Genomic DNA, 24481 nt, shown 5'->3' on the forward strand with positions numbered 1-24481 from the left:
TCTTATATTTGTACAGCTGGTTATTACTGCCGAAAGAGTTTGATCCCTTCCAACTCTTCAATACTATGATTCTATGTCTCACTGACTTATTCATTCAAGCTAAACAAGAAACATGAGACACCCTAGTGAGTAGGAAAACTTCGGAATGGGAACTGTGTACATAGTATCACAGAACTGTGCATCACAGAGATGGATGGATCCTTGAAGATCATCTGGTATAAGCCATTCATTGATGCAGGAGATGTACAGCTAAAGTATCTGCAACAAATAGATCCAACAAGATAGTCCCCCACCTGCTGCCAGAATGCTAGGGGGCTATCTATGTTATTCTTAAAGTGTGGTGTCCAGAACTGGACATAGTAGTCCATGTGAGATCTAACTAGTGCAGTAAAAAAAACCTGGAACTATTACTTCCCATTAGTTGGAAATAATTGCCACTTTTTTGTCTGGGAGGAGAGTCCTGCTGACTCATGCTCTACTTGTGATGAATTTCATGAATGAGATTCTTTCCACATGTACAAAATTGCAAAACTAGATATCCTCCAGGTGCATTTCATTTATTTATTTATTGCCTATTTTGTCAGTGTGTTTTTTTGTTTTTGTTTATGTTTTTGTTTGCCTATCATGGCTATTTTGAATTTTATTCCTGTCTTAAAAGGTGTTAACTACCCTTCTTAATTTTGTGCCATCTGCAAATCTGGTAAGGATTTCTTCCATCTGTTCATATAACTTTCACATAACGGTTTGTTTGGATAAATATGGCAATATTTGGAATGAGTTTATACAAAATGCAGTAGACTATTAATATATACATATGTATTCAAATAATCACATCAAATTGATAAAAGAATGTATGGGTTAGGGTATTTTTCGTATATTGTATATATTCATATATATTTTCTACACATTTTTGTGCCTGTTTGTTTTTCTTTTCTTCTATTTTTCTTTGCATCACTTCATTTCATATAACTGAAACCTTTTCAATAAAATATATTCCTATCACATCACATCACGGTGTAGAGTATCTGGCCCAGGACACAGCCCTGCTGCCCCCCACTCAAAACCACACTTTAATTTGATGCGGAAATACTGATGAGCACTCTTTGATTACAGTTTTCCAACCAGCTATGAATCCACCAGATCATCTAGTTTGCCTATATGTAACCTGCTAACCAAAAGATCATGGACTTTGTTAATTTTTTTCCTGAAGTCAAGGCAAATTGCATGCAGAGCATCCACAAAATTCACTAAGCTAGTACCCCAATAAAAATGGATATAAGATTACTCTGGTGGGATTTATTTTTAACAAATCCATGTTCTCTTCTACTAATCACTGCATTGTTTTCAATATGCTTATAAAATGACTACTTTGTAATCTTCTAATATTTTCCTTAGAATCAAAGTCAGATGGAATAGTCTCAAATTTCCCAGATCTCCCCCCCCCCTTTTTTTAAGACTGGGGTGACATTTGCCTGTCTCCAGGCCTGTAACAACTCACCTGCTCTCTAAAATTTATCACTGTTGGTAGACAGAGTGTTTCTGAAAAACTATCAGCAATTCATCTGTCCCTGAAGACTTGAACTAATTTAACACAACTAGGTAATCCTTGACCAACTTCTAATCTGTCTTGAACTGCAGTCTTGCACCCCACCCATCAGTCCTGCTGCTTATGTAAGGTTGGACACAGTTCCCCTTTGGGAGAAGATAAATGCAAAACAAGAGATGAGCAGTTCTGCCTTCTTTTTGTCATCTGTTGCCATTTCACCATCCTTACCTGGAAAAGCCCCTTTTCTTCCTCACCAACCTCAGCTCCTTCGTAACATTAGCTTTCCTGACAACTGCCCATAGAATTCAGAGCTACTTGCCTGTGTTCATCCTTGGTTACCCGTCCTTCCGTTTATTATACATGTCTTCCCTGCTCTTAATGAACTGTGCTGGTTACTGGTTTGTTTCTAGGTTGTTATTCTTCTAATCCATGGCCATTGCATTGCTGCCTTGCAATATTGCAGAAATGAGCCTTCTCCACAGTGGCACTGACCCTCTGGAATACCCTCCCCCCCCCGTGCCATTCAAATGGTATTATTTCTTTTTGTTTTGTTTTTACCTTAAACTGTGTATAAATTGTCTAAATAAATCATAATGTTTTCCTCCAGTTTCTTTTGCTGTTGGTTTTGATATAGTGTACTTTAAGTGCAGTCACGTTTAATCATATTTTTGCTGATTTATTGTTGCCCACTTTAAGATACCTTTCTAACTAAACAGTATGTAGACTGAGGACTAATCTACACTGGTCAGTTATAACGTCAAAAATTCGTTATAAAATGTGACACCAGAGGGCATTGTAGAGCAGCAATACATCATTAATGGGAAATTGAGTTGAGAGCTATATTACGTTGTGTTGGGGTTTTTTGCGTTTTGTCAGATCAGTGTAGATCCATCCTGAGAGTGTGCCACATGATGCTAGATGCTTTCCAGCATATGCCAAGTTAAGTTGCAAGCAGAACATTATTAGCACAATAGAAACCATCTGGAATACAGTTCTCCTATCAGCTGTTAATGAGAACCTTTCTGCTAACACAACCAAAAGAAGGCTGCACCAAGAAAGGAGGGAGGCAGTTTATTTCTTGTTTCCTTCTCCAATGGAGGCCAGTCTTATTTATTTAGCAGAGGGTGGGGAACCTCAGACACAAACGCAGCCCTCCAAGCCCCTCTGTCTGACCACACCCCTCTCCCCAAGCCACACCCCTCCCTGGCCCAACTTTGTTACTCAAGTCCTTTTCCTTGACTGGAGTATGCCCCTGAATCCTGATCTTGACACTTGCTTACATGGGTTGAGGAATGTCTCAGTGTGTTTAGAAGCTAGACTACTTGAGGAAGGTAGAATTTACATTTATAGCTCCACCCACTTTTGCTTCTGGCCCTTCCCAACACTGCCATGTGGCCCTTGGAAGGTGGTCCAGAAGAAAATATGGTCCTTGGGCTGAAAAAGGCTCCCCTAAGGATTACTGTCTAAGCCTGAGAAAGTAAACGTTATCGTGAAAGCCTCTAGTGAATATGTGAATGGCCCTGTGAAGCAATACTTCTTTCCTTAAAGTCCCCAGATGTCCAGATGAGCCCCAACAATGAAACAACCAATAAATACTATCTTCAAGAAGCAAAGTAATATAGAAGGTGTAGAAACAGATAGCCGTTGGTCGTCTGCAATATTACCATCTGTGTGGATTTAGTCCTGCAGTATTTCAGTAAGAGCCCGGCCACTCCTGAAATACAGATGCAGAGCAAGGCTATTGCAAGGGAAAGGGAATTTTACCTTGAGAGATTCTCTGCTGCGCAGCAGGTTGATTATTGAGTCAATAAACTGCCATTTGCTTTGGTGACTAATCTGGTGGGGGTGCTGTGCTCAAATGTCATTTTAGACAGAGAATAACAGGAAACTCACACATTGGTTGAAAGGACTGGCAGGACTAGCAAAATCAGAAAAATATAGGACAGCATATTTCTTCAAGAAACAGTAAACATGTACAGCAGAAATAACTGCTGCAGAAACTATGTAGATAACTTACCTGGATTTGAAAACACCTGTTAACATGTATGTGGGAACCCTGGTCCTTCAGGCTGCAGCTGTGGGAGAGGAGGAAAGCCAAACTACTCCAAAAACTCCATGTGGCTCCTTTTTCCTCTTCCCCAAGCTGGTCATTAATGCTGTGGTCTTTCAAACTAATGCCTGTGTTTGCTTTCGCCTCACTTCCCTCTCCTTTGTGTTTTGGGTACTGATTACATACAAGTCACTCTTGGTGCCTTTCAAGATGAACAGCAGGTCAAAAAAGTAAATAAATGCACATAAGCATTTAAAGATATGCACATCAACATCACCCATGCTTTATTAATTTCTTCTATGAGAGAGTGACACGCCGGTGTACATGCAACAATTATGATCCTGCATGAAGTCTGACTCTCAAGCCAGTTTTAGTGCAGAGACCCACAGTGAAGGAGCTAACAGACAGGACCTCAAAAATGAATAAAGATGGAGGAAAGGGGTTTGAGTAAATGATAGATGAAAGAAGAAAAGGAACAATGGGAAATTGAGATGAAGAATGAAAGGGACAGTGGGCTGTGGGGAACCACCTCACATTGAACTTAGAAATAGCAGGGCTCTCCTGTTAGCAAAGAACGCCACAGAACAGGGAAAGAAACTGAGACAACGAAGGGGCAGTAGGACAGAGGTGCAGAAAGTAGATATGGAATAAGCAGTCCAGGTGAAAACTGAGCCTCTTTCTGTAGTCACTGCATAGGTAACCAATATAGAGCAGTATAAGGAGAAAGAAACAAATATCAGATGTGATAGATTACCAAGCAACAAGAATTCCCGAAGTGATCATGACCTGTTTTGATATTTCTGGTATACTGAGATTGATATTTAAAACCAACAAACAAAGCAAAAGCTTCTTTCTTACCTCTTTCCCTGATTCTGTTTTCCCCGCCTGGTCAGGAATATCTTGGGAAGCAGAAGGAGGGGTCTGGTTCACATTGAGGTTTGGCTCCCCCACAGAAAAAACAGGAATGAGGGGCCTGAGGAACCTGAACTCGCTGCTCAAGGACCCACCGGTTAAGCACACATCATAGTGGTAACTCCTGGAAAGGGACCCGCTCTGAGAATCGCCACAGTTCTCTGGGATGTCGGGTCTGGCAGGTGGGAAGTGAGGAGGGGCAGCGATAAAACTTTCCCTGGGATCCCTCCTGCAGATCTTGATGGCAGCAAAGGAAACAATGCAAACGAGGAACACAAAGGAGACGGCAGCCAGGCAGATCACCAAATACAAGGTCAAGGTCCCATCTTCTTCGTGTTCCTCTTTACTGACCTCCACAGCCTTCATATAAGGATCCGAAAAGCCACCCACAGGAAGGACGTGGAGCATTGCAGTGCTGCTCTGGGGAGGGAGCCCGTTGTCCCTGACCACTATCAGGAGTCTCTGCTTGCTGGTGTCTCGCTCGCTCAGGGCTCTCCTGGTTCTCACTTCCCCATTCTGGGCTCCTAGGCTGAAAAGACCAGGGTCTGTGGCCTTCAGCAGCTCATAGGAAAGCCACGAGTTCTGGCCAGAATCTCCATCCACAGCCACCACCTTGGTGACCAGGTAGCCGGCCTCCACCGACTTGGGGACCAGCTCATTGCAGGGGGATGTGCTGTTCTGAAGAGGGTAGAGGAAGAAGGGAGCGTTGTCGTTTTCGTCTATGATTACGACTCGTACAGTAACTTCTGAGCTGAGGGGAGGAGATCCTCCATCTGTAGCCCTCACCGTCACTTTGAAGTCTTTGATCTGCTCGTAATCCAGGGATCGGAGGGCATACAGATTTCCGCTTTCAGAGTTGACTGAGATGTAAGAGGCCACAAGGCCATCAGTGACCTTCCCAGGCAAAAGGGAGTAGGTGACCTTGGCATTCTTCTCGGTGTCCAGATCAGCAGCACGGACTGAGCCAATGAGCAGTCCTGGAATATTGTTTTCCCGTATCTGCATTTCACATGAAGACTTTTCAAATACTGGAGGGTTGTCATTGATATCTGAGATCTGAACATTAATAATTCTTGTTGAAGTGAGCCTGGGGGAGCCTTGGTCAACAGCTGTGATGGTGATATTATATTCCTGGACCTTCTCTCTGTCCAAGGGACTTTGGACCACAAGCTGATAATAGTTATCCATTGTGCGTTTTAAGGCAAAGGGAAGGTTTGTCTCCACAGAGCACATGGTTCTGCCATTATCACCAGAGTCTTGATCTGTGACACTGAAGAGGGCCACCACTGTGTCAGGAGGAGAATCTTCTTGTATGCTGCCAGTGATGGATATGACAGACACTTCAGGGACATTGTCATTCACATCCTCAATCTCTACCAGGACCTTGCAATGACCTGAAAGACCCCCTCCATCTGTTGCCCTGATGTTCATGTCATAGCTGGTTTCTTTTTCATAATCAACTTGACCTAAAATAGTGATTTCCCCAGTCATTTCATTTAAATGAAATAAATTGTATATTTTTTCAGACACCCGGTGGAATGAGTAGGTGATCTGTGCATTTGAACCAAAATCCAAATCTGTAGCTTCCACTTTGAAGACCAGAGTACCCCGTGGGCTGTTTTCTTTTAACCTTACTTTATATTCATTGTGAGAAAACTGAGGAAAGTTGTCATTATTGTCAAGAACATCAATATTTATTCGAACTGTGCCTGTTTTTTGTGGCTCCCCTCCATCCACAGCCGTGAGAGTTAATCCAAAGTGTGGCTCCTTCTCCCTGTCCAGCGGCTTCTCCAGGACAAGATCCACATATATCCTTCCATCCTTGTTGCTTTCTACTCTGAGCCGGAAATGCTCATTGGGACTGAGAGTGTAGTTTTGGATGTTATTTTCCCCCAGGTCCTCATCTTTGGCAGATTCCAAGGGGAATTGTGTATTTGTAGGAACATTCTCGGGAATTTTCAGATCAAATTCATTTTTCGAGAATTTTGGAAAATTATCATTCACATCTTCTACCTTGACTACAATGCTGTAGAGATCTAATGGGTTTTCCAGTACAATTTGTGACAGAAGTAAGCAAGGATTAATCTGGTCACACAAAGCTTCTCTATCTATTTTATCATTTATCAAAAGATCCCCAGAGCGAGTATCAAGATGAAAATATTGCTTAGTGTTCTTAGAAACCAGCTGGGCTCTGCGAGCAGAGAGCTCCCCTGTTCCCAGTTTCAAATCCTCCAGCACATTAGCCACCAAAGACCCCCTTTTCTTTTCTTCGGGCACAGAATAGTGAAGTGATATACTCAGTGCTCCAGGAAGGCAAAGGAAAAGCAAAAAATACAGACCTTGTTCCTTTCTGTAGCTGTCTCCCATGGCTCAAGAATCTGCCTCTTCAATGCCTGACCAAAATATGAAGTTTCTGAGAATCATGCAATAATAATCTCTGCTGCTGTAGAAATGAATTTGGTGCTGAAGGCTTTTATATCTTCATCACAGACAAAAACTGGCTATCTTTTTGTGGCAGAGGTTTCTTTAGAAAATAAAATTCTGAGTTCCAAATTATGTGTTTGTGCATACTGCCACCATGTGGATGTGTAATGAAAGAATAACTAGGAGTATGCTTTTGATTCAATGTTTGCTAAAACTCGAAAGTCTCACATACACACCACATTGCTTTCCCACAAATAATCCTAGGAAGTGTAGTTTAACTGTCACAAAGCTGCAATTACAATTACCTAAAACAAAATCCACTTTTCTGAAGCTCCTGTCTCCTACTTGAAATATTGTAGATGCAACAAACAGTTATTATGCCTCCAGATTATGGTTAATTACCTCTGCCTCCCAAAGAGATAATGTATTATGAGAATAATATTTAAGCAATATATGACCATGTCATAAGTAACTCCCAATAGAGCTTTGTAATTTTTTCCAATATTACACATCTAAAAATTGAATATATGAAAGCTATATAAAGCAATATTCTCACCTGAACCATATGTTGACTTTCACCTGCATGACTGGGGACTTCTTCAGAATCATTGGAACACCTTGGATTCACCTGAGTGCTAGGAGGCTCCACAGAGAAAACAGGAAACAGGGGCCTGAGAAACCGGAACTCGCTGTTCAGAGACCCACCAGCTAAGCACACCTCATAGTTGTAAGCCTGGGATAGAGATCCAGCACCAGGATCCGCAGAGTTCTCCTGGGAATCAGGTCCCACAGGGAAATTGGCTGCAGAATTATAGGTTCCTATGAACTTTTCACGTTTCTGCAACTTGATTACAACAAACGCCACCACAGATATGAGAAAGATGCTTGAGATGGCAGCCAAGCAGATGATCAGATACATCGTCAGGCTGGGGTCTTCCTCCTCCGCTGTTTCCTCCTTTGGGAGAGCCACACTTTTCAGATAAGGGTCAGAGAAGCCGTCCACTAGAAGGATTCTGAGCGTGGCAGAGGTGGACTGGGGAGGATGGCCGTTGTCTTGGACCACCACAATCAGATTCTGCTTGAAGCTGTCTCGGTTGCTGACCGGCCTCAGGGTGGTCACTTCTCCATTCTGGGCCCCCACCGTGAACAGACCCGGCTCTGTGGCCTTCAGCAGCTGGTAGGAAAGCCAAGAGTTCTGCGCAGAATCCCTGTCCACAGCCACCACTTTGGTGACCAGGTAGCCAGTCTCTGCCCCTCGGGGAACCAGGTCATTCGAGGGGGAAGTGCCATTCTGGAGAGGGTAGAGGATGAAGGGGGCATTGTCATTTTCATCCACCACCTGAACGCGGATGGGAACTTCGGAGCTCAGTGGAGGGGAACCTGAATCCACAGCCCTCACCGTCACCTGGAAAGCTTTTACTTCCTCATAATCCAGAGACCGGATTGCATACAGGTTCCCCGTTTCAGAGTTGATGGAGATGTAAGAGGATGTGGGGCCATCATTGACCTTCCCAGGCAAAAGCGAGTAGGTCACTTTGGCATTCTGCGCTGTGTCCAGATCAACAGCATGGACCGAATTGATCAGAAGACCAGGAATATTGTTTTCTCTTAACTGCATTTGATAGAATGGCTTTTCAAACACTGGAGGGTTGTCATTGACATCTGACACTTCAACATGAAGTATTCTTGTGGAAGTGAGTCTGGGAGAGCCCCTGTCTGTGGCTGTGATAGTAATGTTATATTCACTGACTTTTTCTCTGTCCAGTGGCTGTTGGGTCACCAGCTGGTAATAGTTGTTCTCTGTGGGTTTGAGCACAAATGGCAAGTTGACTTCAGTGGTGCAGGCAGTTCTGCCACTGTCTCCAGAGTCCACGTCTGTGACACTGAAAAGGGCCACCACTGTGTCTGGGGGAGAGTCCTCAGGTAAGGGACTGGTGATGGATGTGATGGTAATCTCTGGAGCATTGTCGTTCTCATCCTCAATCTCTACAATGACTTTGCAGTAAGCAGAAAGGCCCCCTCCATCTGTAGCTCTGATGTGCAGCTCATGATTTGTGTTTTCTTCATAATCTATTGCCCCTGAAATGGTAATTTCACCAGCGTTTTTGTTTAAGTTGAATGATCTTAGCACACTTTCTTGCACTTCGCTGAAGGTGTAAGTGATATGTGCATTGGAACCAAGATCCCTGTCAGTGGCTTCCACTTTGGTGACCAGGGTATCCAATGGGCTGTTTTCCATTAGCTTCACTTTGTACGCAGATTGTTCAAATTGAGGAAAATTATCGTTGTTATCCAGAACATCAATGATAATTTGTGCTGTTCCAGTTCGTTTAGGGATCCCTCCATCAACAGCTGACAGAATTAGGGTAATCTGTGGATTCACCTCACGATCTAACTGCTTCTCCAATACCAATTCTATATATTTGCTTCCATCACTGTGCCTTTGGACATCCAGTTTAAAATGTTCATTAGGACTAAGTGTGTAATTTTGTACAGCATTTTCTCCTATATCTGAATCCTGTGCTCTCTCCAAAGGGAATCGAGTGTTCACTGGTACCTGCTCAGGTATTTCAAAAATGAATTTCATTTTTGAGAATTTAGGGGCATTATCATTGACATCTTGTATTTGAACTTTGATTCTCTGCAGCTGCAATGGGTTTTCAAGCACAATTTCAGAGAATAGAAGACAAGGATCATTCTGACCACACAGAGACTCCCGATCTATTTTGTCCTTTAATATCAAATCCCCAGAATGTGGATCCAGCTGGAAATACTGCTTTGAGCTCTTAGAAACCAGCCAGGCTTTCCGAGCAAAAAGTTCCTTTGCATCCACTCTCAAATCTTTTAGCACATTTGCTATTAGAGACCCACTTTTCTTTTCCTCCGGCACTGAATAGAGGATGGGTTCACACATTGCAATAAGCATGCAGAAACAAAGAACCAAACTCAAAACTTGCCTTTTGTGCATTTCCATTGTTCCAGCTTCGCTTCCAGTCAGTTCAAATTAGAAGAAGTATCTGTCCAGAATTTCCTTTCATGTGTTACACACCTTCAAGGCCAATTCATCCAAGATACAGAGGTCTGTTCCTTTGGATTGTAATGAGCATATGTCCTTTCTTTCAAAGATTGCTTTGTCTAATGGCTGCAGCTCTTTGGGAGAGCATTTGCTCTCTGACAATACGGTCTGGGTTGTGTAATAGCACCACCTTGTGTTGGAATGGTGATACAACTCCATTGATGTTACCACTTGCCAACCTACACAGATCTTTTAGGAGATCTAGAAATCCTTAGGTTTTCTAACGTGTAGTCCATTAACTTATATAATTATATATATCATTACATATATATATATATATATATCACCCACATGAAGACTGCTGGGACCGACTGACAGAGTGCCTTGCATTCAGTTTTCAAAATGTCCCACAATCTGGATACAAAGAATAAAGTACTCAAGTAAACTCTGATTACTACAAAAGTGGTAAACTTAGACTTATCTCTCTTATACTGGCAGACAACTTATAACCTAAAATGATTAAGGTGTTTTTCTCTTAGCTATGTGGATTAAACATCATAATATTTTCCAAAATAATATTTTATAAATTCTGAACAAACATAAGGTCGGTGGTGGGTGGGGAGAAGAGATAGAATTATGCTAACCAAGTGGATTTTTTTGTTCCCCTTCCATCTGAGCACCTGTCTTACATGCCAGTTTACAAACAAGTTTTGAAACTGTCCTTAATTTCAAAATCAGCTTCTCAAGTGATTCAGTATCTTGTTAAAGGATGGGAGGTGGAATCAAAGACACTGCCAGCCTCATAGATCTAATTCTGTGGATTTTTTAAAAAAATAAATCTACTCAACTTATATAAATAGAATTAAACAAAAAAATCAATAATCAAATATAAACCACAATTGAAATATATGAAATCCAACTTGGACCACAGCATTCTTGCATAATATCCATAGCAGAGGTAGCAATATTAATACAATACATATTGATAACAAAAAGATGGGTGTGATCTTTCCACCAAAGAAATCTAGACATAGTCATCACTCCTCAGGTCTCAAAACCAGATTTCCTTTTATTATTCAAATGGCTGGTAAAATATATATACCGGTAATTAATGGTTCCAGAAAGCTAGAATCACATTCACAGAAAGATGTTACAGCAATAAATAGCCCCTTGAAGGTCAGAAATGTCTCTTGCATGTGTTTGATTTATTTAATAGTGTTACAGAATTGGAGTTTAACTAAATTGGTTTTGGTGATTCTCTCCATCCCCATTATTTTATAGCAGTAAGAGGATTCTGCAGAAGATGATGACCTGGTTGGACAATCTTAAGCTTGCAGGTTCCCTGGAAGGCTGGATCTTTCAGTAAGTAAAGAGATGGCCGAGTACAAGTGATTTGTTGCCTTAAGAAATAATGGTCAGAGTTCAATCTGGAAGGGGGCATGTCCTTCTTCCCCCTTGCCTGACTGGAAGCAATGTCATTAAAGTGTTTGTAAAAGAGAACAATATATTGAGAGCCTTGATCAGACTCAGAGAGCAATGGAAATACTTTACTCACTCCCTCTATCCCACGCCTTCTTTTTTGTCTTGCTTGTTAGTTTTGTGCTTGCATAGACAGTGCCTGCAGCAACAGAGGAATAGAATTGGGCAGAAAACAAACTCTCCTGGAGAAGTACTGGAGAAGATAAATGACTCTTTGGAGGAACTAAAAAAGCAAGGTGCAGAAACTAAAGCACAAGTGGCTGAAACTAAAGTACAAGTTGCTGAAACAAATAAGAAAATCGAAGAAATCTCTGGGAAAATTGATTCAAATACAAAAAGTATAACTGACCTCGGGAATAAAGTGAACTTAAATGCAGAAGCAATTGGGAAAATACTGGAAGAATCATCTACAACAAGAAAGATAGCTGAGGAAGCTAAAGAAATTGCAACTGCTGCCGAGGGAAAATTTCCACCAGTGTTTAAGAAACTAGATGAATACGAACTGGCATTTTCTATGCAGGATATGCAACGCAAGGAGAGGAATTTAAGGATCAGACTTGTGCCGGAAAAGGAAGAAGACAACCTGGTGGACTATCTGACAAAAGAATTTTCTGACTTTTGGAAGCAGGAGCTGGATAAAGAAGAATTTAAGATAGAAAGCGCTTTCAGACTGGGAGCAAGGCAGAGGAAGAATCGACCCAGAGATTGTCTTATAACTCTAAGATCAAAGGAGGAGCGAGACAAAATATTGAACCTGCATTACCAAACAACCCTTCGAATTGAAGATTTTCATATTGAGATCTTCAAAGACATTCCTAAGAGTATTTTGGATGCAAGAGGACACTACAAGGACCTGGTGATATTGCTGAGAAGGAACTACATACCATTCAGGTGGGAGTTCCCCCAAGGCCTGTCTTTTAAATACAAGGGGAAGAAGAGAAGAATAAAGACTGTGAGTGATAAAGACAAGTTCTTGGGAGAACACGAAGAAGACCTACAGAAAGAGACGCATCCAGGACAAGGGCATCCTTCATTAGATACGGATACGGAACCACCGACAAACGAAGAACAAAAATTGGGAGCTGTAGGAGGAAAGAGTAAATAACCCCATCATGGACCTGCAGCTTCTTACCTGGAATTGTAACGGTTTGAACATCCCTAGAAAGAGAAAAAATATATTTCATGCTTTGAAGAAAGACCAATTGGACCTAATTTGTTTACAGGAGACCCATGTGACAAGAGCTCATAGAAAGTTATTAATAAATAAAAGATTGGGACAAGAATTTATTTCTTCAGACAGAGTAAAAAAGAGAGGAGTGGTGATTTACGCAAAGGAGAAGCTGCAACCGAAACAAATTTTTAAAGATGATCAAGGAAGATATTTGGCAATTGAAATTCAATTTCAAGGAGAGAAGTATTTGATAGTGGGAATTTATGCACCAAATGAAGGGAAAGCTGAATTTTTTAAGAAGCTGCATGAGATTTTGATGGATTATATGGATTACAAATTAATCATGATGGGAGACATGAATGGAGTAGTTTCAACAAATATGGATAAAGCACAAAGACAGGTTGTAACAAAAGATGGAAGACTACCAAAGACCTTTTTCGAAATGACTGACAATATGGACTTGATTGATATATGGAGAACAAAACACCCATTAGAAAGAGAGGGAACCTTCTTTTCTGAAGCCAAAATGACATGGACAAGGATTGACCAAATTTGGGTGACTAGCAATATGGCGCAGAACATAAAGAGAGTGGAAATCTGCACAAAAACTTTCTCCGACCATAATGCAGTAAAGATGGTGATGAGGCAAACAACAACTGGCTCCTTTAGATGGAGAATGAATGACACCTTACTTAGAGATGAGGAGATTTGCAAGAAGGCCCAAAAAACTTTGAAAGACTATTTTGAAATTAACCTCAGGACTAAAGTAGAAAAAAGAATAGTATGGGACGCAAGCAAAGCCGTGATGAGAGGGTTTCTGATACAACAAAATACATTAAAGAAAAGAAAACAAAATGAGAGGAAGGAGAAAATTTTGGAAAAGATAAGAGAAGGGGAAAAGAAACTAAGATCGAAGCCAAAATCACAAGAGATTCTAAGAGAAATTAAATTTTATCAAACACAATATATGGAACTGACGAATCAAGAACTAGAGTGGAAAATTAAGCAAATGAGACAAAAGACTTTTGAATCTGCTGATAAATGTGGCAAGCTACTGGCTTGGCAAATAAAGAAGAGACAAAAACTCAACACGGTAACAAACATAGAAGTGGAAGGAAAGAATATAAGCAACCCAGCTGAAATTAGAAACTGTTTTCAGAACTACTTTAGACAACTTTACACACAAGGGCCGCAAAAAGAAACAGATATACAACAATTCCTCGAGAAAAATGGGCTGAAAAAGATTTCGCAGGAAAGTAAGACAATTTTGAACCAGGAGATAACAGCACAGGAAATAGAAGATGCCATTCAAAATATGACGTTGGGCAAATCACCTGGACCGGATGGACTGACTTCCAAATATTACAAAGTGTTGAAGGAAGAGCTTATACAACCTTTGAAGGAAGTCTGCAATGAGATCATGGCGGGGAGGAAGGCACCCGATACGTGGAGAGAGGCCTATATTACACTTATACCAAAGACAGAGACTGAAAAGACCCAACTTAAGAACTACCGACCCATCTCGTTACTAAATGTGGATTATAAAATCTTTGCCGATGTTTTAGCAAAGAGACTGAAAAGGGTTTTGATGGAGGAGATTCATGGAGACCAAGCGGGCTTTCTCCCGAAAAGACATTTGTCGGACAATGTAAGGAATATAATTGACATTTTGGAGAAGTTGGAAGTGAACATAAATACTAAGGCTGTTTTGATATTCGTGGACGCCGAGAAAGCCTTTGACAACATTTCTTGGAGCTTTATGTTGAAGAACCTCCGGGGGATGGGGGTAGGCCAAGGGTTTGGGAATGGTATAGGTGCAATTTATTCTGAACAGAAAGCAAAATTAATTGTAAATAATGTGGTTACAGAAGAGTTCAAGATAGAAAAAGGGACACGACAGGGGTGCCCTATCTCCCCATTACTTTTTATATCGGTCCTGGAGGTTTTGCTTAATATGATTAGGAGGGACCAGTTGGTTAAAGGGATTCAGGTCGGAGCTAAACAATACAAACTGAGAGCATTTGCAGATGACCTAGTACTTACATTGCAAGAGCCAGAAGCTAGTACGAAAAGAGTTTTGGAAATAATCCAAGAGTTTGGTCAATTGGCAGGATTTAAACTGAATAAGTCAAAAACAAAGGTATTGGAGAAAAATCTAACACAGATTGAAAAAGAAAGGTTTCAGAATGAGACGGGGTTGTCTGTGGTTAAAAAAGTGAAATATTTGGGGATAAACATGACAGCTAGGAATGTGAATTTATTTAAAGATAATTATGAAAAAACTTGGACAGAAGTGAAAAAAGATTTGGAGATTTGGTCAAATCTTAAGCTTTCCTTGTTAGGTCGAATTGCAGTTATAAAGATGAATGTATTGCCAAGAATGTTGTTTTTGTTTCAAGCATTGCAAATAATGGATAAAATGGACTGTTTCAAGAAGTGGCAAAAAGACATAGCTAAATTTGTCTGGCAGGGCAAAAAGCCCAGAATTAAATTTAAGATATTAACGGACTCAAAGGAAAGAGGGGGGTTTGCCCTGCCAGATTTTAAATTGTACTATGAAGCGGCAGCTTTCTGCTGGCTGAAAGAATGGCTGCTTCTTGAAAACACAGACATTTTGGATTTGGAAGGTTTTAATAATATTTTTGGGTGGCATGCATACTTGTGGTATGACAAGGTTAAAGCACACAAAAGTTTTAAAAACCATATTGTCAGAAAAGCATTATTAAATGTTTGGGTCAGATATAAAGATTTGCTGGAAAATAAAACTCCAAGGTGGCTGTCGCCAATGGAAGCTAAGGCAGTTAAAAAGTTAAACATGGAGTCTAAGTGGCCAAGATACTGGGAAATTTTGGAAAAGGAAGGGGACAAACTGAGATTGCAGAGTTTTGAGAAATTAAAAGGGAAGGTGAGAGATTGGTTGCACTATCATCAAATAAATGAAGCGTTTAAAGTGGACAGTAAAATTGGCTTTCAGGTGGAAAAATCAAAATTGGAGACAGAACTGTTAGAACCCAGTACTAAGAACTTGTCAAAAATGTATAATTTGCTGCTGAAATGGAATACAGAAGATGAAACGGTTAAATCAGCTATGATTAAATGGGCTCAGGACATTGGTCATAATATTTTGTTTGCTGATTGGGAAAAGTTGTGGACCACCGGGATGAAATTTACGGCATGTAATGCCTTAAGAGAAAATATTATGAAAATGATCTATAGGTGGTACATAACCCCAGTCAAGCTTGCAAAGATTTACCATTTGCCTGACAATAAATGTTGGAAATGTAAAGAAAAGGAAGGTACATTTTTTCACCTTTGGTGGACGTGCCCGAAGATTAAGGCATTCTGGGAAATGATCTATAATGAACTTAAAAAGGTATTTAAATATACTTTCACCAAGAAACCAGAGGCCTTTCTCTTGGGTATTGTCGGCCAAGGGGTGTCAAAGACAGATATAACTTTTTTTATGTATGCTACAACAGCAGCTAGAATACTTATTGCGAAGTACTGGAAGACGAAAGATCTACCCACACTGGAAGAATGGCAGATGAAGGTGATAGACTACATGGGTTTGGCAGAAATGACGAGCAGAATCCGAAACCAGGGAAGAGAAACAGCGCAAGAAGAATGGAAAAAATTCAAGGACTATTTAAAGAAATATCATAAAGTTAATGAAAGTTAGAATGATGATGGACTGAAAGTAAACGGTTACTATTAGTAATGGTTAAGACAAGGAGAATAAGGAAGGTTAGCTTAAACTTAAATTAAAATAAGGGAAGATTTGCTGAGTAATTGATAAGAATTTGGAATACAGAAAAGGGAGGCATGAGGAAGTCGGGGAAGGAAGGTATAAGAAATTAGGATATGAAATGATACTTGTTTTTTGTTTTGTTTTTGTATGTTTATGTATGTTATGTTTATATGGAAAAATTTTTGAATAAAAATATTATAAAAAAAAAAGAAAACAAACTCTCCTAACGAAGAACATCCAGCTCCTTGATATAAAAACCAGCAAAGTCACTAAGCCAAGCATCATTGCACATATTTTCGCAGTGTGTTAAGTGTGACTGCCAAGTCCACACTTGTAGAGTGTGGGAGAGTCAAAGGAAAGAACTCTACACTTGAGGTGCAAAACATGGGCTATTTGAAAGCACTTTTGCAAACAGCCCTTCGAACCTATGGAAACTGAACAGCAGTTTGTGTAAGGACTTTCAAACAGCCCCACAGTATGCTTTGGGGTCCCAACAGCCCCATGATGACACATGGTGACAGGTGATTGACAGATGGGTGGCCCCACCCACCTGTCAAATTTGGCCCTTCAAGGATGGGGCGATAGGGATCTGGCCTATAAAATACTATTGACTAACATTGATTTTGTCTACTTTCCAAATTCATTTGTTGCAGTATCAATGTCTGGATACTCTTTTTGCCTATACAAGTCAATGCATGAATTCTCAAGTACTTAACCTACTGTGAAGAACTTGCTAAAGACCTCTCCCCAAATTTGTCACTTTTTTCTGTTTATACAACTAATCTATTAACCAATTAGACAACTGCACACTCAGAAGACTAACATTTGAATGAACTGTCTTTTCCCCTTCCGTAAACAAAACTGTCAATTATTTATTAACCAAGATAAACTGTTCTGGCTAAATTTAAAGTGAACAAATTGCAACTTTAAAAACTGCAATTTACAATTAAAAACTTGCAATCTTAAAAACAGGAGAAGGGAATCATCATAAAACATTTCCTGGAAATTAAACTGAATATCATGAACAGAAAGACGATATAAGTAATATAATGGGTAGAATATAATAATTAGAAGGAGAAATCAGGTGTGTCTGGAAGAAACCTCAAAAGATTTTCTACAGTTTGATGTGCTGTCAGCATTGAAGACACCTTTGGAATAAAACCAAAATTTCCACATAAAAATCCCTTCTGTCAACATTTTAACATGCATTGCCTTTATCTTTCCCTTTTCCTCTCCCCCCAAACCTCATTTCAGCCTTTTTTACTTTAACTTTAAAGATGACTAAGGTAAAGATTATGTCATTGAACATGAGAGTTGAACTCATTCAGAAGACATCTGTTATTTGCTAAACCATTAAATAAAGAAAAAACTATGATAACCCCTTTCCTGTAAATTATATTAAAAGATGAAGAAATATACTTCAATGCTTCAAAATCTGGATAATGTTTTTTCATCCTGTTATGATGAAAAGTGGGTTGCAATCTTGAATTAAAACCATCCATTATTTTATTTTTTAAATGTAAAATCAATGAACAATCCAGCACAAATATTTGGCACTGGTTTAGTGGGGGGGAAGCCAATAATGATCGGGTGTATCTATGCATCAAATGAAAATCAAAAAGCATTCACAAAATTAATGCCATAATTGTTTCCAGCCTAGACAAAGAAATTATACTTGGTGGAGGCTTTATTTGAATCAAATTTTTAAAATTGGACAGGACAAAATATAACATATCAGGAGTAATTCCAACCCTTAAAAAAAAATTACACAAGTTTTTCTGGTACAAACCTTGTGGCAGTTTCAACCAAAGGAGAAAGATTACACATTTTATGAAATCACTCAATAATTTATTTATTTTTTACATCCCCGTGGTTAACTCAGAAAGTGAAGTAAGCAAATCAATGACGAAACGTTGTTGTTGTTGTTGTTGTTGTTGTTGTTGTTGTTGTTGTTGTTACAAGCATTTGAAAGTTTGGAAGATATACCACTGAAGGGCACCTAGACAATATGTTAATGTTTAATTCAGAGTTTGTTCTGATAATTGAAGCATATTTTAATAATTCCCCAGAAAACTGTCCTGTAACAAATTGGGAGGTCTTCAAAGCAGTCACTACAAGAGAAATCAAACAAAAAGCTGCATATTTCGAAAAAGAAAAAAACCATTAATGAGTTAATAACACAGATTAAAGATGTGGTGCAACAAGATAAAAGGACAAACAATATTAAAAGACTTCATGCCACTAAAAAACCCCCACTTAATTTAGTATAGTGTTCACAGGTTTGTAAGTTATCAACTTGGGTCAAGTAACTACTTAACATTATTTTCAAAATAAGGAAACAATACATACAGATAAAGCATTTGATAAAATAGAGTGATCTATTCTGGGAGCTGCACAAAATGTAAATGGACGCTACTTTAATCTCCTGGATTATGATGTTTTCAAACGCTACTGCTTCAAAAAAGACAAAATACAATCAGAAACATTTAAATTAAATAGATGCACTAGACAGAAATGCCAATTATTGAGGTTACTATTTAATTATCTGTGGAACTTATGGCCAAAGCTATTAGACTGGATCACATAAATAAAGGATTGACAATATTAACAAACCACTTAAAAAGAAGTTTGTATGCAGATGGCATTGTGCTAATTCTGAAAGATCCAGAAAAATAATTTGAGCCAGCTGTACAGTAACTTTAAAAACTATAGAAGACAGAATTGAAAATAAATATCAAATGCCTGGAGTATTAATTTCCCCACACTTTTACAATGCTCTCTCAAACACTGGAGAATTGTCTTGTTCTCTTAAGACTTTAGCATAAGTCATTATTATTGAACTGAACCATAGAACATCATCAGTGGTCATGCCTTCAGGGAGTATCGTTCTGTCCAAAGGACTGTGGTTCACAAGTTCATAACAGTTATTGACAGTGACTATTAGGGAAGTGGGAGAAATTTATTTTCTTTCATATTCTAATATGAACCAACCTAAATCACAGTTGCCAAAAAAAATTATGAAGCAAAACAGAACTGCCCTTCAAAAGTCTTATATCTCTGAATTCTCTAATGCAATTATCCAACCAATTTGTACAGAAATGGGCATATAAGAGGAAAGCATGAATAATGTGAAAATAACATACAAAAAGACACTATATTAGGGAAATTGCTTGCAAAAAACCTGTATGTATGTATATTGAGAGAAATGTCACTAAAATGCTGCTGAATTTTTGTGAGGTCTTAACTCTCTGCCCCAAAATTTTTTGTGGAAATATATTGAACGTAAAATTGGAAAAATGAGAAACTGAAGCAACAAAAATTGAATTACTCATCCATCCCTAGTGACTTTTAATAAAAAGGAAGTTGTATCTCCTCAGAGTAGATGTTTCTGTTGTTCACTCTGGTTTCCTTTTCTATTATACTACTACTACTACTACTAATAATAATAATAATAATAATAATAATAATAATTTATTATTCGTACCCCGCCCATCTGGCTGGGCTTCCCCAGCCACTCTGGGCGGTTTCCAACAGAACACTAAAATACAATAACCTATTAAACATTAAAAACTTCCCTGAACAGGGCTGCCTTAAGATGTCTTCTGAATGTCAGGTAGTTGTTTATCCCTTTGACATCTGAAGGGAGGGCGTTCCACAGGGCGGGCGCCACTACCGAGAAGGCCCTCTGCCTGGTTCCCTGTAACCTCACTTCTCGCAATGAGGGAACCACCAGAAGGCCCTCGGTGCTGGATCTCAGTGTCCGGGCAGAACGATGGGGGTGGGGACGCTCCTTCAGGCATACAGGAATATACTTCAGGTATACTTAAAAGGAGAATGACTGTATGCAATGGACAAGCCACTGATCACATCCAGACTTCTCAGAATTCATTGCATTCAGGCTTAGAAATCAGAGACTTGTTGAGAGCAAATAATAGATAAACCGAACATAACCATATGAAAAGTATTAAAATACTTTTCTTACCTGGATATTATCTTTACATTCCTCTACTTGACTGGGGAGCTCTTGAGAATCATTGGAACTCCTTGGATTCACCTGAGTGTTAGGAGGCTCCACGGAGAAAACAGGAAACAGGGGCCTGAGAAACCGGAACTCGCTGTTCAGAGACCCACCAGCTAAGCACACCTCATAGTTGTAAGCCTGGGATAGAGATCCAGCACCAGGATCCGCACAGTTCTCCTGGGAATCTGGTCCCACCGGGAAATTGGCTCCAGAGTTGTAGGTTCCTGTGAACTTTTCACGTTTCTGCAACTTGATTACAACAAACGCCACTACGGAAATGAGAAAGATGCTTGAGATGGCAGCCAAGCAGATGATCAGATACATCGTCAGGCTGGGGTCTTCCTCTTCCACGGTTTCCTCCTTTGGGAGAGCCACACTTTTCAGATAAGGGTCAGAGAAGCCGTCCACTAGAAGGATTCTGAGCGTGGCAGAGGTGGACTGGGGAGGATGGCCATTGTCTCGGACCACCACCATCAGATTCTGCTTGAAGCTGTCTCGGTTGCTGACCGGCCTCAGGGTGGTCACTTCTCCATTCTGGGCCCCCACCGTGAACAGACCCGGCTCTGTGGCCTTCAGCAGCTGGTAGGAAAGCCAAGAGTTCTGCGCAGAATCCCTGTCCACAGCCACCACCTTGGTGACCAGGTAGCCAGTCTCTGCCCCTCGGGGAACCAGGTCATTCGAGGGGGAAGTGCCATTCTGGAGAGGGTAGAGGATGAAGGGGGCATTGTCATTTTCATCCACGACCTGAACGCGGATGGGGACTTCGGAGCTCAGTGGTGGGGAACCTGAATCCACAGCCCTCACCGTCACCTGGAAATCTTGTACTTCCTCATAATCCAGAGACCGGATGGCATACAGGTTCCCCGTTTCAGAGTTGATGGAGATGTAAGAGGATGTGGGGCCATCATTGACCTTCCCAGGCAAAAGCGAGTAGGTCACTTTGGCATTCTGCGCTGTGTCCAGATCAACAGCATGGACAAAACCAATCAGAAGACCAGGAATATTGTTTTCTCTTAACTGCATTTCATAGAATGGCTTTTCAAACACTGGAGGGTTGTCATTGACATCTGACACTTCAACATGAAGTATTCTTGTGGAAGTGAGTCTGGGAGAGCCCCTGTCTGTGGCTGTGATGGTGATGTTATACTCAGAGGCTTGTTCTCTGTCCAGTGGTTGTTGGGTCACCAGCTGGTAATAGTTGTTCTCCGTGGGTTTGAGCACAAATGGCAGGTTGACTTCAGTGGTGCAGGCAGTTCTGCCACTGTCTCCAGAGTCCACGTCTGTGACACTGAAAAGGGCCACCACTGTATCTGGGGGAGAGTCCTCAGGTAAGAGACTCTTGATGGATGTTATGGTAATCTCTGGAGCATTATCATTCTCATCCTCAATGTCCACAATGACTTTGCAGTAAGAGGAAAGTCCCCCTCCATCCGTAGCTCTGATGTTCATCTCATAATTTGTGTTTTCTTCATAATCAATTGTCCCTGAAACACTAAGTTCTCCATTAAGTGTGTTTAAAGTGAATGATCTTAATGCCGTTTGCCCCACCTGGCTGAAGGAATAAGTAATAGTTGCATAGGAACCAAAATCTTTGTCGCTTGCTTCAACTTTTACAACCAGTGTATTCAGTGGGCTGTTTTCCATTAGTTTTACTTTGTACACAGATTGTTCAAATTGAGGGAAATTATCATTAGTATCCAGAACATCAATAATAATTTGTGCTGTGCCAGTTTTGGGGGGGATTCCTCCATCAACAGCTGACAGAATCAGGGCAATCTGTGGATTCTCCTCACGGTCCAACGGTTTCTCCAATACCAATTCCGCATGTTTGCTACCATCACTGTGACTTTGCACATCAAGTCTAAAATGCTCATTAGGACTAAGGGTGTAGTTCTGAACTGTATTTTTTCCTTTGTCTGGGTCTTCTGCTCTCTCCAAAGGAAATTTGATATCCACAGGAGTCTGCTCAGGTATTTTAAAAATAAACTGGTTTTTAAAGAATTTGGGGAAATTATCATTCACATCTTCTATTTCAACTTCAATTCTGTGTAGCTGCAATGGATTTTCCAGCACTATTTCAGAGAGTAGAACACAAGGTTCATTCTGTCCACACAGGGACTCCCGATCAATTTTATCCTTTACTGTCACATCTCCAGAATGAGGATCCAGCTGAAAATACTGCTTGGAGCTCTTAGAGACTAGGTGGGCTCTCCGAGCAGACAGCTCCTTTGCATCCACTCTCAAATCTTTTAGCACATTTGCCACCAGAAATCCACTTTTCTTTTCCTCTGCCACTGAATAGCGGAAAGACTCACACATTGCTATGCATGCACAGAGATACAGGGAAAAAGACCAAACTTGCCTGATCTTGAGGTGCATTTCCATTCTCCCAGCCTCACTTCCAGTCAGATATATGATGCAAGGTGGTTCTTTCGACGTTGTCTGTTATGTGTCTGTTATATATCCCCAATACAATTATTCATTTCTTTTGCTATGTTTTTAATGGACTGTGGCCTTTTGAAAGATTTGCCTGAAATGAAGATCTGTTTCCTTTCTCTTTGTATGCTTCCTTTGCATTTATGGCTCCGGGAGAGCAGTTACTCACTACTAAATAATCTACGGTATGTTGTGTAAGAGCACCACCTTGTGTTTGAACTGCAATGTAGCTCCCAAAACATTACCACGTACCAACTCACGTACCATCTCATGTAAGAGCTTCTATTTTATGATTGTATTCTTAACCCTTAACTGATATATAAAAAGGCTGTCACCTCTCATTCTCAAGCCCCCCCCCACTCTCCATCAATATATTTGTTGAGACACTGTGATGTCCCCAAACATTCACAAATTATTGAGAGGACTGTTGCTGGCATAAACTGTTCACAGCCACTGTGGCCTCCATGAAGGAACCACAACAAAAATGATACAACTTTTTGTATCATACAACATTTCTGCTTCCAGCTCTTCTTCTTCTCTTCACACACAGATTGACTTGTTCTGAAGAGCCATCTGACAGACCCTGACTATGACTTGGGTGCCATTTTATCTCCGGCCAGTCATTTCAAATTTGGATGGCATTCTCCCCTCTCATTGTGATGAAATGTCATTGTATGTTCTAAGTAAATAGATTCTCAAGTCTGTTAGTTAGCTTTATAAGTTAGATAAGGTTGGTGAATGATGTTGTGCTTGCTTATTAAGATTTGTTCCAACTACTACATTGATTTTAAACCTTCATATAGAAGACAATACGTGGTATATTGAGTGAAATATATTATGTGAAGGTATGATGGAATATTGGGAGCTCCATGTCCTTTAGTGCTCACACTTGAGGCAGCACAGGAATGGAAGATATTTAAACAAGAGTTTCAGATTTTATTGCTGGTTATGCAGTCAGATGAAAAACCAGATATACAGGAAATTGCTGTTTTTCTTAATGTGGTGGGCACTGTATAATTCCTTTGAGCTGTCTGCTGAAGAAACGGTTATAAGGCGCCAAAAGAAAAATACTGTCTTCCTAAAAGTAACATGACAATTGGAAATATAAATTTAGATCAAAATATTAGCAAGATGGAGAAACATTTGTAATGTTTCAGATTTCAGAGCAAAAAGGTTGACTTGCAGTTTTGGAAGGGATTCCTTAACAATGTGGCATATTTGCAGGGAGATGACCTGATCTAAATCATGATATAGAAGCTTCTGTAAAAGATTGTGAGGTATGCCTCAAATATCAGAATAAAATAAAACAGCCTATTATTATTAATATGGATTTTTTTAGCACCATGATCGACAGTGAGAATGAATTTGTTTGAATAGGAGGGTCATCAATATTTACTTGTTCTTGACCATTATTCACATTATCCAGAGATCTGAACTAAACAATCAGAGTACAAAACTTGTCATAGGCAAATTGAAAGTTGTTTTTACAAGACATGGTATTCCACCAATGGTTATATTAGATTGTGAGCCAAAATTTTGTTGTCATGAGTTCAAAGATTTTGCTTCTCATTATTAATTTAGGAATGCAAGGTCTAGTCCAGGATATCCTTAGTTGAATGCGCTGGTAGAAAATGGTGTCAAAATTATTAATCAAATATTATTTAACAAACATCTACTG

The 24481-nt window shown here is 40.0% G+C and overlaps 2 protein-coding genes across 3 annotated transcripts in view; both read right to left on the minus strand.

Annotated features, from left to right (window-relative positions):
- The window catches only part of LOC128418024 (protocadherin beta-16-like), a 118034-nt gene extending 93936 nt beyond the window's left edge, over positions 1 to 24098 (minus strand). Inside the window, exons 1-2 of one of the 2 annotated variants that reach the window (XM_053397407.1) lie at positions 20329 to 24098; positions 17552 to 18481 (exon numbers count right to left, since the gene is read on the minus strand). In XM_053397407.1, the coding sequence (XP_053253382.1) occupies positions 18470 to 18481; positions 20329 to 22752 (2436 nt within the window). In that variant the 5' untranslated portion in view covers positions 22753 to 24098 and the 3' untranslated portion in view covers positions 17552 to 18469. Of the gene's footprint in view, positions 1 to 17551; positions 18482 to 20328 lie in introns of those variants that run through there. The other variant, XM_053397401.1, reaches the window with a different exon arrangement.
- Positions 4025 to 7146, minus strand: LOC128418025 (protocadherin beta-16-like). The gene has a single exon (XM_053397409.1). The coding sequence runs from the start codon at positions 6873 to 6875 to the stop codon at positions 4347 to 4349; it is 2529 nt and encodes an 842-aa protein (XP_053253384.1). The 5' UTR covers positions 6876 to 7146; the 3' UTR covers positions 4025 to 4346.
- Positions 24099 to 24481: the final 383 nt, after the last annotated feature.

This window comes from Podarcis raffonei, chromosome 7 (genome assembly GCF_027172205.1).
Source record: "Podarcis raffonei isolate rPodRaf1 chromosome 7, rPodRaf1.pri, whole genome shotgun sequence".
NCBI classification, from domain to species: domain Eukaryota; kingdom Metazoa; phylum Chordata; class Lepidosauria; order Squamata; family Lacertidae; genus Podarcis; species Podarcis raffonei.